At 43.0% G+C, this 16,467-nt stretch overlaps 1 protein-coding gene across 4 annotated transcripts in view; it reads left to right on the forward strand.

Moving 5' to 3' along the window:
• The first annotated feature begins 7,239 nt into the window (after nt 1-7,239).
• cpeb4b (cytoplasmic polyadenylation element binding protein 4b) overlaps nt 7,240-16,467 on the forward strand; it is a 44,581-nt gene continuing 35,353 nt past the window's right edge. For all 4 annotated transcript variants that reach the window (XM_089017827.1, XM_089017828.1, XM_089017829.1 and 1 more), the window contains exons 1-2: nt 7,240-7,636; nt 8,439-9,660. In XM_089017827.1, coding sequence (XP_088873953.1) covers nt 8,488-9,660 — 1,173 coding nt within the window. In that variant the 5' untranslated portion in view covers nt 7,240-7,636; nt 8,439-8,487. The remainder of the gene's footprint in view (nt 7,637-8,438; nt 9,661-16,467) is intronic.

The following is a 16,467-nucleotide window of genomic DNA, read 5'->3' on the forward strand; positions in this document are numbered from 1 at the left end:
AGTACATGATCGGACAAATACATAAATAAAATAGTAGGATGGAAAGGGCCCTATCACTCAATCAGTGTTAGGGGCTGCTGTAGAGGCAGCTACACAATGGTCCTTTTTTAAAATTTTATATTGTTCAAACGATGAGAAGGTTTCTTCAGCCGTCATCTGTACAAAAGTGAAGGTTTCGGACGTTTCGCCTCCTATCCAAGAGCGCCCCCCCCAACCTGAGAGTAGGGACCTATCATAGCTGTGTCCGGCGCCACCAGGTCTGGACATTAGGGATATATAAATGGGGCCGATACGACCAGTCAGACTTTAGTTCGCTGACGAAGCCTCTTGGATAGGAGGCGAAACGTCCGAAACCTTCACTTTTGTACAGATGACGGCTGAAGAAACCTTCTCATCGATGGACCACTCCTGTACGACTGAGAGCTTACACAGACATATTGTTCAAACGTACTGCATTTTAATAGAGCACATACATGTCTCATCTCATTTTCCGTACCGCTTATTCCTCATTAGGGTCGCGGGGGTTGCTGGAGCCTATCTCAGCTGTCTTCGGGCACGAGGCGGGGGACACCCTGAATTGGTTGCCAGCCAATCGCAGGGCACACAAAGACATACAACAGTCACTCTCACACTCACACCTAGGGACAATTTGGAGTGGTCAATCTGCCTGCCATGCATGTTTTTGGAGTGTGGGAGGAAACCGGATGACCCGGAGAAAACCCACGCGGGTCCGGGGAGAACATGCAAACTCCACACAGAGAGGCCGGACCGGGACGCGAACCGGCGACCTCTGCACTGTGAAGCTGGTGTGCTAACCACTCGAGTACCGGGCCGCCCCACACATACATGTATTTTATTAAATGTTTATTTTTCAGTACAGACCATGTTACTTATACAAGCCTTAAACATACTTATATAAACCTTAAACATACTTTCCATAAAAATATAGCAACCTATGAACAAATTCAATGCAAATTTCCCCATTGTGGGACAAATAAAGGTTTTCTGATTTTGATTCACCTTACGAACATATCCAACTTACGAACATATCTTGTTCGTAAGTTGGGGAGCGTCTGTATATTCAACATTTTCTCAGCTGAGTGCACCCCGTCCCACCTTTTTTTCTAATTAATCACACGGTGGAAAAAAGATCATTTTGCCCCCCCCGCCCCCACTCCACTCAAGTCATCACAAAACCTGCCATTTGCACTGCGCTATGTCGTTTTTTTTCTATGCACTCCACATAGTCATGGATTCATGTCAGTTTCTAAATGCAGAGAGACGCTCATCAAAAAGCCAAATGGGACACGACCAAATTTGGGAATGTTGACGTGGAGTTGCCCATCGAGCTGCTGTGGCTCCGTGGCTGTGGCGCCGTGGACAAGTGCCCAGAAGGTAAATGAAACCGCTCCTGTGTCTCAGGCACAATACCTCAATTGATTTCACACAGCACAGTCTTGAATTATAAACATGCGCACATCTACTCACATATACAAATCTAAAGTCTATTTTACCCAAAATAATCGGACTGCTACTGTTGCACATAAAGAAACATTAAATATGTCTTTATTCGACGTTAAGTCATCCGAAATATGGACTGAATGAGCTAGTAGGCCAAACTGGAATCACCATGGCAACAAGACATTCTCATCTCGCAGACTGACGCATCGACGGCACGAGATGCCGCGGGAATGTGGCAAAAAGACATCGTTGGCGACAATCCTAATATATATTTTTTTGCATTTCTTGCATACCTTTGAGCCAAACTCCATCCTCAGACCAAAAACAAAGAGCACTTAATGCAGAGTTTTAGGGTCTATTTTTGAAGCCCAGTTCATATATAAGACCCTATAAAGTGAATTCCGAGATGTGTTTCTCAATGCATTAAATCTATTTGAACGTAATTGCTGAAAAAAAGGACTGGGAATTATGTAGTGGTACATTGTGGTGGTGTACTATTATACAATTTTTCACCCATTTTGTTTTCTCGATTTATGGGCGTGGCTAAAATGGAGCTGAGTAATTGCCCGGTGTCTCTCCGCTACTATAAGAACATGAGCATCTTTGTTTGCATCAGTAGATAAAATGACGACTAATTTAATTATTACTAGACTAAATTCCGTTAGCTTGTGAGCTAGCTGGCGGTTTGTGCTTATTGTCGCGGGATTGAAAGTCCTATGACGGGGTTCAATCATGCTGGGATGTGTCGTAGTGGCGGTATGTGATTGACACTTGACCTTTGAGCACATGGTGAGCAATCACATAGGATTTGATAACAGAGACAAATGCTTGATTTGTCATGATTTTTAAACCTCTTTTAAAAATGTGAATTTCAAATTTCTCTGAATTGTTAATGACAGTTTTCTCTGTTGTGAATCAAATTTACAAAACAATTTCATTTTAGAGGGCCTTCAAGAACAGACAGTATTTCTTTCTCACAGTTGCGTATCGTGGATTTCATCTCTCGGCCTTCAGTAGTACTACGTTTGAATCAATCCAGACTGAAAAAAAGTATGGTGTGATTTACTACAAGTCCACTAGTGGGTACTATTGGCCAAGAAATAACTGACCGACCTTTCTTAATATGAAAAGTCCATCTTGAAAATGGCTTTAACAGTAAATCTCTAACCAAATCTAATTCAGCCATTGTGGACTGACAAAACTGCTATTAAATCAACAGGAAAATATATTTTCTTATGCAGCTCACTATAGATACAGAGTGCTAGCTCTGGCCAGTAAGCACTTGTCACTCGCGGCTTGTGATAAGAGCAGTTTTCGCAAACTTTAATTGGCTAGTGGCTAGCCAATCATAGTTTGCGAAAACTCTGACATTGACCAGCACTTGCAAGAAGGCGCTAGTACCCCTTTTGGGTTGCCAACTCGAAATCTGATTGGTTAGAGCAACTGTTTGATCGACATATTTGATGATCCAGGGCCTCCAGAATTGATTGTGAAGGCGTCCAGGTAGATTTCTGACCCGGGTAACAAATGATGGCTGGAATGTGATTGGTTAAATTCTTAAATACGAAAACACACATCATCGAAGCTGCGCAACAGGGGATAAAGTAATGAAAGGAAGCTGAAAGACAATTTGGAAGTATTTTATAAGAATTCATGGACAAATATAATGAACATCAGTCTGTGATTCAGATATTTTTAGGCCAGCAGAGAAGGCTTTGCAGGATCTGACGCTCCGCCACTGCTTTCTCATGACCTTTTTAACACACTATCTGACCTGCTGAGTGACATATGCATCCGCCATTTTCTCCCCAGCACAAATCAAAACATTGCATTTGGAAATTCTTATTTAGCTCACACACACACACACACACACACACACACACACACACACACACACACACACACACACACACACACACACACACACATACGCACACACACACACACAGACCCCCAGCTGCTGTGCTCATGTAATTTATTACCCCTCCGGAACCCAGTGGAGTCATGAAATCACCTCGGTCTTTGTGACACACACACACACACACACATAAGCAAACACACACACCGAAATAGACATAGACGAGTCTTTCTCAAACAGTGGTGCCGGCCCACTACACTCGATTCGAGACCTCTTTGGGTTAATTAGAATGGCATCCCAAGGGAGAGAACACCGGGTCGGAATTGTGCACTGGAAGGACGAATGCGTGTAATAGGTCCTCTCGTTTGGTCAGAAAATGGAACACAGAAAAGTGCAGTGCTATGATAGGAATCCTTACTAAACTCAGTGGATCAGATAATAATAATAATAATAATACATTTCGGACAAATGTCACTTTCTGGATCTTTTTTTTGTATTAAGTCTGAGAGGAAGAAGACACATTGAATTATATAATTTATTTATTTATATTATGTCAGAATAATCGAAACAGGTCAATTATGGATAAAAACAATTAGACCATGACAATGCAAATGTCATATTATTAGAAAATTAATAGTAATATAATGACAATAAAATCACAATACAGTATTGCATGAAAACACCGATTTAAAGGACAACCGACATCACTTTTTTGTTTTTTAACTGACATCAGAAAAACGTTTTATAGCATCTAAAATACCCAAACACACAGTATGATATTTTTAGTCAAATGCAAAACACCAATAAAAATGACTTAAAGTGTCCAAAATCTTCCAAAAAATTGAGCTGCGAATTGGGCATTTTCAGAAAGTCCCGCCCCCAGTTCGTGACATCTGCCAAGACGTCTTGCAATGCTAGTGAATCAAAACAATGGCTTCAGATTCGGAGAATATGCTTTCTTGTTCCACATCCAGTGATGAATATGATTCAAATAGTTCTGAAGAGGAAAGCATACATGTTTGCAATCGATGAAAGAATTTATTTGTGCCATTTTGAGGCAACATTGGGGGAAAATCTTTCACCCAAAAAAAGAGGCACAAAATGGCGCCCTCCTGTGGCCACCTCCGTTTCCACAGGCTGATAAATTCCTTATATGGCGCTTGGACGCCCTCTTCTGGCCTTCTGGTGGCTTTTGGGTGCAACACGAGGTCCCCAGACCAAACAAGTACAGCAAAATACATTAACGTGATGGAAGGACCGCTACAATGCGTCTTTTTTTTACGGTAAAGGGCGGTCCTTTAGTGACGTCACGTACGGACTCTTCACCAACTCAAAAACAAGACTGCCTGAATATTCAGCGTGAGTCTTAAAATGTAAAATTTAGCTATATGCGGTGGAATATTTGTAAAATACGCTCAGTAGAAGTCATTTGAAGCCATTTTACAAATTATGAACACAACTTGTCTGGAGACGTCGGCTTTCCTTTAAGGATAAAAAGGGCCAAGTTAACAATTTCAAACACCTGTGAGGATACGTCCTATATTAACTCATTAACTGCCATTCACAAATTTATACGGGAATTGAAAATACGACGTAGAGCGCCATTCCCAAATTAGTTCAGGTTTTATTTTAAAAAAATTTTCTTGGGTGCCGATATAGCGCTGGCCAGACATCTGGCAATGTTTTTCCCCTTGCACAAGGGGGCAGCATTTCCCTTTTTTTCCACGTTAGCGCTTTGTTCCAGCTACAGCTGTGGTTCAGGTGCCTTGAGAGTTTTGAAAGGTGATTATAAGTGAAATGTATTATTATTATTATTATCATTATTATATACACCAATATGTTTTGTATTGCATTGTATTTTGGAGAGCTGCCCTCATTTTGAGCTCATGTAACTCCAGACCCATATAATTTAGGAAATATTTTTTTTCTTATGAAAGAAGAAAGTCTAAAGTTTCTTACGCTGAATTGAATGTTAATGTACTCCTAAGTGGGTCCTACAATTTGAGTGAAAATGACAAAAACCCTGGCACTGGAATGGACACAGTTTTGCACATGTCTGGCAGTTAATGAGTTAATGGGATGTCATTCAGCTCTCCAACCATGAGCACTACACAGTATTCACACCCCACCGGTTGCTGTCAGGTCAAGAGGTCCAATCTGTCAACTTTCCAATCGGGGACCTGGGGAGAACATCCTAACCTGATAAAACGATTAACATTCAAATGTTGTGACACTTCTACAAAACACGAGCACATTAGGAAGAACGCTCGTCGTCTCGCACAGCGGGAGCAATCGTGCCATAATTATTCCTAAGGGAGAGGTGATTAATTTTTTAATGGATTCAATGTTTTATTCATAGCACCTATCCAATCTTGGATATGGCAGAGTGAACGAGGGGGCTGCGGTCAAGAATGAGAACACCTTGCGATGTCTGTCATGCACACAAATGCCTTGATAGCTCCCGTTTGCTAGCGCCGTATGGACAATATTGTGTTTGGTTTTCGTAAAAGGAGGGGATGGGTGTTGTTTCCTGACAAAGACCAGTAAGACCAGTTCTGCTGTCCTAGAAATCCGCATCCTGTCATGACGATGAGAGGAACACCCTGCCCAATGTTATGTCACATTTTATTTGTATGTGTCTGAGTTACTGCTGGAACGGTGGGCGTCCCAAGCGTCGCACCTTTCTGTCATTCCGGACTGTCATTCCGACCTCTAGGCGTCGGGAACTTTGCCTTGCTCAAGTCATTGTTCCCAGTGAATTTTTCTTGACCTTGCATTATTTTGATTCAGAGTTCTTGACAGGTTTTTGTATGAATTTATGTGGATGCCGATTTTGGTTCTCATTTGTTTTGTACTGTATTTATTATGGGTCCTCTTGTCATTTTGAGACAAGCTATTATTTTTCTCTAAAACATTTTTTGTCTAAACTTTTATCTGAGCCAGTGTTAGTAGAGTCCAATTAATGGGGAATTACCCCAACACCAATGTTGTCTGGAATTTTTCGCACATTCTGACACGTTCACCATGAATTCAATGATGAAATTAATCTCTTCAAATTTGGATTTTCTGTTATATTTTTTGTTCCTCACTTTGCACCGTTAATTCATTCCTTCACCCTTTTGCTTTTTTTTGTGCCTCAGTCTGAGACGCTTAGAGCCAAATGAGCTACTTTTAATGTCTGGTAATTCTTGTTTGAATGGTGTCACAATCTGGCATGTTTAGTTTGTTTTGTTCTTTCTGTACACAATATCAATGCAGTACATGCTGCATAGCCTAATTTATCATCCTCTTCCAACTGGACCTGAGGTGACTTGATTTATTAGATAGCCATTTGCGGCCAAAGGCAGCCGAGACTGACAAGAGTCAAAGCTTGGTGATGACCTCCAAGTGATAATGACTACAGTGGGGAAAGACACGTGAGGATGGGGGGAGTGTGTTGGATAAAATTATGTTGGGAAATTTATATATAAATTGAGGGGAAAAAAGAACGTTTTTTTCCCCACGAAAAAAAACATGACTTTTTTTAGGCGAGCGCTTGAATTAATTCATGGCATACCATTCATTTCAAATGGGAACAATGATTTGTCAACGTACGGTGATTTGGATTGAATTCAACTTATTCCAAAGCACCAGAGTATATTTCAATATGACAACCTCGTGCCAATATACATTTATTAGAAGAAAACAGGTCATGCTGGAATTTTTTTTACATCTGATCATTTGTGTCCTCTGGATCGTGATGGCTGTATTGTTCCTGTTTGTGGTTGATGGGATTAGTGGGCGGAGTCAGGTCACGGCTGCCGGCTACTCGGCCAATCAAACATCGAGGTGTGGCTCTTGTGGGCGCGGTATTCGTCAAAGAGGCGGGACTATAAGCGGAAGTATTCTTCGGTTGATCTCTCACTGTCATTCGGCCACGGTCGGCTTCGGGAGAAGGGGGGCAAGCCAAAGCTCACTCACTCACACAAACAAGGATTCGGCTGGATAAAAATAGTAGAAACCAAGCTTAAAATGAAACCGACCGAATAGGGCTTGCAACATTTAACGTAACGGAGAGAATTTGACGCGTTGCCAAGGCTGAGCAAAGCTCCTTCGGATGACACGGTCCCCATTCGAGGCAAAGCGGTGTCATTGAGCAGGCAGGACACGTCAAGAGAACGGAGGAGAGAGACAGAAAAAAAGCTGACCGACTGCACTGTACGGCTATTAAATCGCCTCCGCCGGCCTTAAGACATCCTTTCAAGGACACAAGCCTGCTGTCATCTCGACGGAAGGTTCCCGACAAAGACGTCTCCGAGGTCGGAGTTGGATCACAAGGTGAAGAAAAAAGACGTTTTATATGAGCCAGCTAGCGGCTGATGCTAACAGTTAAAGGCTAGCTGGCTATGGCTAGTAACAGATATTAGCTACTTGGCTAACTAGTTTTTACCGGTTAGCTTTTGCCTCACTGTTTTTGTCTCGTCTTAATCGTGACCAAAAAAGCGCACAAGGCGTGTCTTTATGGTGATATTTCGTGAAACGTACGCGTATTGCTCCTCGCCGATGAAAGAGCACAGACTCCTGACAGCTGTCAAACAAGGTCGTGCGAGTTTTTTTATTATGTGTATGTTTTGTGGAACATAGCTCCGCTTCCCACGTCGATTAGTCTTTAAAACGTCACGTCACGCTGTCTGTGTGTTCTCTTCTTTTTTGGGCCCCACGCCTCGCACAAATTCATGGCGTGTCAGTCGCTTTTTGCGTCAAGTAAGAACGTCTCTGCAATAGCGATTGTCTCTCCCTCGGTCCTCGTCATATAACAGCACGGATGGCTTATACTCATTTGAGGGGGTGCTGCCGGCGACTCAGCTGTCCGTGGACAAGTTGGCTAACGTCACGTGGTTATAATTAGACCGGTGGACATGTCCATCGTTAAATGTGCTTTGCCCACAGCTTTGCCTGACGCTAGATTGTTCCCTGCTCGAGAATTGATTAGCATATATCTCGGAATTCACTGAATGGATAAAGCAGACACGGTAGAGGAAATGATCATCTACGCTCTTTAAATGCGAGTCCCTAAATCGCTTGATGTGTAGTGATTGTTTACGGTGTGACAGAATATCCTATCTGTGTGTTCTCTCAGGACCAAACGATCACGGGATATTATTTGTGTGTGAGGGGGGAGCAAACAAATGGGGGATTACGGGTTCGGAGTCCTGGTTCAAAACAACACTGGTAACAAGTCTGCGTTCCCGGTCCGAATCCACCCGCATCTGCAGCCCTCACACCACCACCAAAATGTGTCGCAGAGCCCCGCCGCATTCATAAACAGCACCACAGCCGCGGGGAATGGCACCACGACGGGCTCCCCCTGGCTCTTCTCTGCCTCGGCCACCCATGGCAGCGTGCAAGACGAAATCCTGGGCGGGCCCGAGAAGCCCAAAGCGCAGCAGCAACAAGAAATGCAAGAAACGCAAGAAAAGCAGCTGTCCCCCGGGAGTCACCAGGAGGGTGGAGGTGGGATTATTTCCGAACTGGAAAAAGGCCGGTCAGAGGACAGCAAGACGGACAGCGGCTCGCCTGAAGGAAGCACCGGGAAAGAGAAGCAGATCCGCCTAGAGTCTCCGGTTCTGACAGGCTTTGATTACCAGGAGGTGTCTGGTCTGGGCGGCCCAGTCCAATCCAGTACCACCTCGTCGTCGCTCACCGGCTTCAACAATTGGTCGGCGGCTATCCCGCCGGCGCCGTCGACCATCATCAACGAGGACGTCAGCTTCTTCAACCCGGCATCGGCCAACAACGGCACACTGCTGTTCCAGAACTTCTCCCACCATGTCAGCCCGGGCTTCGGCAGCAACTTTTCCCCTCAGATTGGACCGGCCGCTGCCCTTTCGCAGCACCACCCGGCTCCCCCGCCGCACCCTCACTTCCAGCACCCCCACAACCAACACCAGCAGCACCGGCGCTCGCCTGCCCCTCCGCATCCACCTCCGCCCTTTCCACACAGGAATCCGCCCTTCAACCAGTTGCCACATTTGTCCAACAGCCTGAGCAAGCCCCCGTCCCCCTGGGGCCCGGCCAGCTACCAGAGTCCTTCTCCCTCCCCGGGCTCCTCCACCTCATGGAGTCCAGGAGGCGGTTACGGAAGCGGCGGCGGCGGCTGGGGAGGATCTCAGGGCCGAGATTATCGCCGAGGTCTCAATGGTGGCATGACTCAGATCAACTCCATCTCGCCACTGAAGAAGACCTTTCTGAACAACCATGTGGCATCCCAAAAGTACCCTCGCAACAGTCCCGCTGGCTTCAACCCCAAGTCCTGGATGGATGACGGCGTCGGTCGCAGCGATAATATCTTCCCTTTCCAGGTATGTAACAAAATCGTCGGCCTGACACGGTTTTTATGACAAATGTCGTTGCAGAAGAGAGTGCGCTCAGTTTGATTTTTATGATTATTTTATAATCACCCTAAAAACATTTGCTCTAATTTTGATATATTGAAATTACAAATGGTGGAAAAGGGCTACTTTACAATACAATACATTTTGATTTCTATAGCGCTTTAACAACAGATGAAGCTGTAACAAAGCCCTTAACATTGACTACCATCATATACAGGAAATAAAGCAGTCAGAAAGATAGTAGAAAACAACATAGCGTAAAAACTATGATCAAGTCTGAATCAATCTGAGTCAAATGCCAAAGAGTACAAGCATACAGTCACACGGCACACTTAGTTTGCGTTGTATGTAGTTGTTAATCGTTGAATTGTTTTATATTCATGACCTGCAGGGCTTTTCTCCACAAGTATTTGCTGGCATTGTGAGATTTTGTGACATTACAAAATGTAGGCCACGCAATAGCTTTCTTGGTGGCGTAGGAATATGTCATTGGGTGACACGCTCTGTTACCGCTGAATTTACCATTTTCATGGCTGAAAATGTTTTCTATGGAAGTATTTGTTGTACTCCTTACAATTTGAAATTAGGAAGGTCAGTCAACGAACTAGTTTGTGCGGTTGCAAAACAATATGCGATCACGCGGCTTCAGGAGACACACTTAGCTTCTACCGTTAACCGTTTTTGCTATAATTAGCTTTTCACACAAATATTTGGTGTATTTTTGACTAATGTATGATAATAGCTGGTTCCGGATCATGCAAAAATGAGGCTTCTGTCAAATTGGAAGTCCATAACCAAGCCCCTCTCCCCTCCTAAACATACTGTATGTTCCATTCATCCGCTTTTCTGGGTGGCGTCACGGGCTGGAGGCTAATCCTCGCCGGCTTAGGGTCAGTTATGTGAACTTCTACCCTACAGCTACATTCCCATGAATACGTTCACGCCTTTCAATTCACATTCACAAGAAATGTGATATTATAAAATATAATTCAAGGTGATATCGTTGCTAGTTTTTGTTTTGGCGGTAGCAGGCTGGTAAGCACGGAAGGCTCTCATCTTGTCACACTATCTTCTAAATCAATTTTATATATATGAATATGTATAAAAGTATATTTTTTTGTCAATGCTTACTAATGTACATATGCGAACGATTGAGGGTTTAGTCGGGTGGAGGACTCGTATCAAGGTTAGAGAGACATTTGTAATGATTTTAAATAGTTAAAAAAATAGCAGTTGATGATTTGCATTTAATAAAATGCTGTCACTGTGTGCATCACAAGGTCTCAATATCTTACTCCCTGAAATGGAGCCTAGCAATTTTTTTTATTCCTTCTTTATTAATGACCGTGGATGTGTCTGCTGTTACGCTCTCGACAAAATGGCCTCATGATGCTTTCAATGTGATTTTCAATGCTTTCAATGTGATTTTCAATCGCTGGGATCCCAGCGTAGCAACAATTGTGTTACTGCATTTAGAAAATGGCCTGATGGGTTTGTCGGGAAAGTGGTGAAGAGAGCAAGAAGATAAATTTGTTGTATTGATCCAGCTGGAGATTGCCCAGGTCATCACAATGAAGGGGGGGTATGACGTTTGCCATCCGCTCAGCTTGACCTCATGACCTCTCCGAGTACTGTACGCAGCCGCTGCCCTTTTTTGCATTTGTGTTCCTTTCCTACATGCATGCAAATAAACTTGTCAGTGCCGTATTTGGATGGATTCAAATCAATATCATGATTAAATATTCTAATATGTGCAGTCACTTCCCTTTGTTGACTTTTGCTGCCAGCAGCCTACACTAATTGGTCTTAAAGACCACCATCTGGCACAACTCAATTTGTATTTAAATATAATGATACTAATTATGTAGTACAGTAACCCCAGGCCGATTTGCAAATTTTCTGTTGAATATGCCAAATAACTTTTCATGGAAAAAGTCATGTCGGTTCAGACGTCCTCCTTTACAGTCACATGCTAACGGAGAAGCAGCTAGCATTGGCTACCAGCTGGTGTCTTACTGGCTTTACAGCGAACACTGCAGTGTTAGGAAGAGTTCCAGTAGGAGAACTGGAGGTGCCGTGGTAAAACTCTAAAGATGATACTGTACAGAGAAAGGTGTGGCTATGAATTGATGGTGGTGACAGCTGAACAGATGCTGATGGCTGCTACACTTAAATTCACAGTTCAAAAAATGAAAACGAGCATGTGATAAATCGCCTCACAGCAAAGTAGTAAATGTTATTTTTCAATAGGTTGTCAAGTGACTACAACACACAGTAGGCATGCTGTTTTTGTTTTATTTTCAAAATGAAATCTTTGTTTTTAAGCTAGGAGCATAGCTTGACATTTATAAAGGGGTTATTCGCATTTTCTTCATATTCACTTTGGGGATCGCTGTGGCGACCCCTTGTAGGGAAAAGCCAAATGGAAAAGAAGACTTAGGGGATTGGTCCCTAACCGTTGCAAATTGAGAGGGTTGGGTATGTACAGTGGAAATTGAAAATAGTAACAAGTGGCTTTGTCTTTTTGAGACCTTTGTGACACTCCAGTAGAAAGTAATCAGTAAGAGCAAAAAAATATGATGGGATGAATATAACTGAAGGAGGAAATTTCTGTGATGTCTCCATCATGGCTGCTCAGTACATATAAACTAAAAATGACAATAAGTCGATAATTAGTCATAAGGGAAAATGTATGTATGGGCGGAGTCTCTCTTCTCTTTTAATTTGTAAACTGATATATCCGACCTTTGAGATTCTGCTAGACTTCTTACACACTCCTGTAAGGATGAGTAATGACTCACTGTGTACCTTGGGCCAAACCGTCAGGACATTGTCCTGACATGTCTTAACATGCCCGTGGACCGTCTTGTTTCAATTGTCTTTTTACACCCAAATTTGTGTCAGTATTTCTTTTTTTTGTTTTAAACTACAAATTTTTAGGGTGTTTTTTGGCTATAGCACGGCATCCATCTTGACGCCACCAACAATCTCCATCAATCCCCGCAGCTCAGCATGCGGGCTCATAGCCGCAATATGCCCGTCTTCAAATGCTTGAATCAGATCAAGCTAAGTAGTAACATTGTCCTCCCGGCCTCGCCGCACAGCAAGGACACATGGAGGGAGGCTGTGCTAACAATGACCTTCCTCTGCTTGTGCGCGTTTGTAAAAGAAGCAGAAATTATCCAAGTATTGTATAAAACACACTTATGAAGAACATGCAACGCAGAAGTTTTTTTTGCCTGAATGAGAAATCATTTTACCAGGGCGGCTCGAAACATGCATATGCATGATTCTAGACATTCATGCTGTGGGTATTGTGTTCCCTTTATAAATGATGAATGAATTCGCTTCGGTTTGATATATAATGATTGGGACATTATAATTCAATCATAAGGGGTCACAGCCAAGTGACTCAATATGCTGCGGTTATATTGGTCGTTTTTCACAGAGGAGAAAGAATGTCTACATGCGACTCGTGTCATATTGTCTGACTGCTGGTGTTACTGTTTATCTTCAAATCTCCAGTGCTTGAACCATTACAACAGATCCCATTCATTCGTGAATTTGTCAAATGTTGAACTCTGCTCTGACAGCAGCCATTCAAAGTGAGGTGGTTGTTATAAACTCACAATATGGAAGGTCACCCATGAGTCAATTACTTCCTGGCTTCAACGGTCACCCACGTTAGATTATCGTCATTGTAAAGGTGGCGCTTTTAATGAATTTCAAATTCCTAATTATCATATGAAATAAAATGAACCAAAATTGTGGGTCAAACTGCTTGTCATTTAAGGACCCTTTTGTGTTTGGTAGCCTTTTACTGAGCATCTTCAACTTCATTAAGTTCATAGAGTTGCTTGTTCTGTAGCCACAAGGGGGCATAAGCCAGTGTCTTCTTGTGCCGGACCCAAGCCCGGATAAATACAGAGGGTTGTGTCAGGAAGGGCATCCGACGTAAAAGCTTGGCCAAAAACAAACATGTGAATCAAACCTCTGAAGATGGAGGACACTGATTCGCTGTGGCGACCCCTTGAAGGGAAAAGCCGAAGGAAAAGAAGAAGACTTGTTTGGTTATTTTCACATCTCCCCACTCAGCCTATACGGCTACCCTTTTAAGGGTGATGGTGGCTTTGTTTCTGTCAAAGCTGCTTTGCAGAGATGACGCAGCGTTCGCATGACTGAAGACATCAAGTTGCACAAGGCAGTCGCCGGTTTGCTAACCCCTTTTATCTTTTTCCTTGTACGTTGAAAATGAAGTCGACATGACCGGTTCAAATGCCAGTTTTTGTCACGTAACGTGAGACTAAAGAACAAAATAATTTCAATTTTTCATTCCACCTATATGGCCTCAAGCCTTTACACTCATCATCCCCCACCCTTTGTTGCAGCACCTTTTTGAATAGGAGTCTGAACATTCAGGCAATATTTGCCTCATTCTTATTCACAAAAATGTACCTAAACGTTCTGATGACTACATCATCCACTACACACATCCCTCTGTAAATCCCCCCCTCAGGTGGTCCATGGATTTCAAGTCCGGACTCTGTGTGTGTGCATTCCAAAACCTCAATCTTCTGGCGCAGCCATTTTTAGTTTTTGATGACTACAGTGATAACTCAGCTTATGAACTTAATTGGTTCCCAGAAAGTGTGTGCAAGGCGAAAAGTTCGTCTGCCAAACATTTATTTCTTATAAGAAACCATTAACAATGAGAATATTCCGTTCCTATGTCCTGATAAAACACAAATTTCTACTAAATAAGCCTTAAAACTACACAAAATATACATTATTTTACGTATAATAAATGTGCTCTTGTATTGTAATTAAAGAAACAAAATGTACCTTATAACAAAGTCGTTTTATTTACCTTTGTGAAGGTCATTCCTCTTGATGATATCCGAGGGAAGTTGTTGTGCATTCTTGGCGATAATACCCTCACTCACACTGTCCCCTGCGAGCTGCTTTTCGTTAATCCAAATTAACGGAAGTTTTTCAACCTCTTCTATTGCCTGAGACCATTGCTTAGACAACAGAGAAACACCCTTAGACACACGTAGCAATGGTCGACTTAGCATGCTGGTACTGGGACGCAAGGTCACACAAATGCACACCTCGTTCGTGTTTTTTCATGATCTCCTTCTTCTGCTCGACCGTAATTTTCTAGTAGTGACTGCACATATTAGAATATTTAATCAGGATATTGATTTGAATCCATCCAAATACGGCACTGACAAGTTTATTTGCATGCATGGAGGAAAGGAACACAAATGCAAAAAAGGGCAGCGGCTGCGTACAGTACTCGGAGAGGTCATGAGGTCAAGCTGAGCGGATGGCAAACGTCATACCCCCCCCTTCATTGTGATGACCTGGGCAATCTCCAGCTGGATCAATACAACAAATTTATCTTCTTGCTCTCTTCACCTCTTTCCCGACAAACCCATCAGGCCTCTTTGGCTGAACACTAGCCTGTGGTGAGGTCTTTTTCGGCCCATAATAGCAAAAGTACTCGATAACAAACCACGTCTGCACTCAAGGGCTGTGGAAAACTAGTCCGCCAGCCACCGTGGCGCTGTTTGACCATCTTGTTTGGTCTTTATCCGCCAAAAACTAGTCCGCAAGCCACCATGGCGCTGTGTGGTTTGGTTCGTATGCCGAAAACTAGTTTGTATGCCAAGATTATATTCTCGCAAATTTAAAGTTCGTAAGTGAAAAGTTTGTGCGCTAAAGCGTCACAGTTACGGTCAAGTTGAAATGCCTGAAAGCGTTGCACTGACGCTAACATTTTGGTCTTTTCATAATTGTTTTCCACTTTGTGAAGGCTCCAGTTTCATCTGAAGAAAAAGAGCTCGTTAGTGTTCGTCTGCCAGCACTTTGCTGTTCTTCTGGTGGTGAGAAGTGTTATTTTGCCCCCACACCCTCCAAAAAAGTTATATCCTCTGTATGTCTATATCAGCTAGACAATAAGAGGAAGTGTCGCCACACTGCTTTCCCACTCACTTAAGAAGCTTCAGTTTTTGCACCGACGCAGCACATCCACCATTTTGTACAAAGATTTCATTTTCGTTTGTTATGGGATTCAGCTTTTGTTTTTGTTTGGGGAGTCCATATGCTGCTTCGTGGCTGTTCATCCCAAAGTAACAGGAAGGAGCTACGCAGGGCACGCCATGTTCCAGCATTCTAGCGCATGCTGCAGTAAGCGGGGAAGCTGCTATATTAGTGCGGCTTTAGAATTCGGGCTGAAGCCCAGCCGGCAGCACTCCTGCTAACAGCTAATGCACAGTTTAGCGTAGCCCATGCAGAGCTTCTCCCCCTTTCAAAATATGATTTGAATTTTTTTGCAGAATGGCTTGTCTTTCTTTTCTCTCGGCCCATCATTTAATTTTCAAGATCAGAGACATGTTTTTGGATCATGTGTTGTGTATGTGACATAAGCCAAGACAGACAGGATGTTGTTTTAAGAGAACCACCTGGACAACTGTTTGTTATAAAGCGCGCTGTTTGTAAAGAGTTGACATTGGCTATTGTGCATCTCAAACCCCTCACTCATCCCCTTGCTGAACTCCCCAATTGTGAGAATTGTCCTCCAATCGAGAGGATGTTGAGCTAATTAGAGTTTTAGCAGTTTTAGTCAAACAGGGGTCAGGGAATCTTGAATGCTAACGAGGAGCCATTTCAATTCAATAGCCATAATAGTTTGATCCAAAAATATGATTAAAATAATTTTTAAAAAAAGTTACCGTCGTGCTTTTTGTTTAATCACGTGGTGGTGCCGAG

The sequence above is a fragment of the Hippocampus bargibanti genome, linkage group LG16 (genome assembly GCF_051943395.1).
Source record: "Hippocampus bargibanti isolate YZ-2025 linkage group LG16, ASM5194339v1, whole genome shotgun sequence".
NCBI lineage: Eukaryota > Metazoa > Chordata > Actinopteri > Syngnathiformes > Syngnathidae > Hippocampus > Hippocampus bargibanti.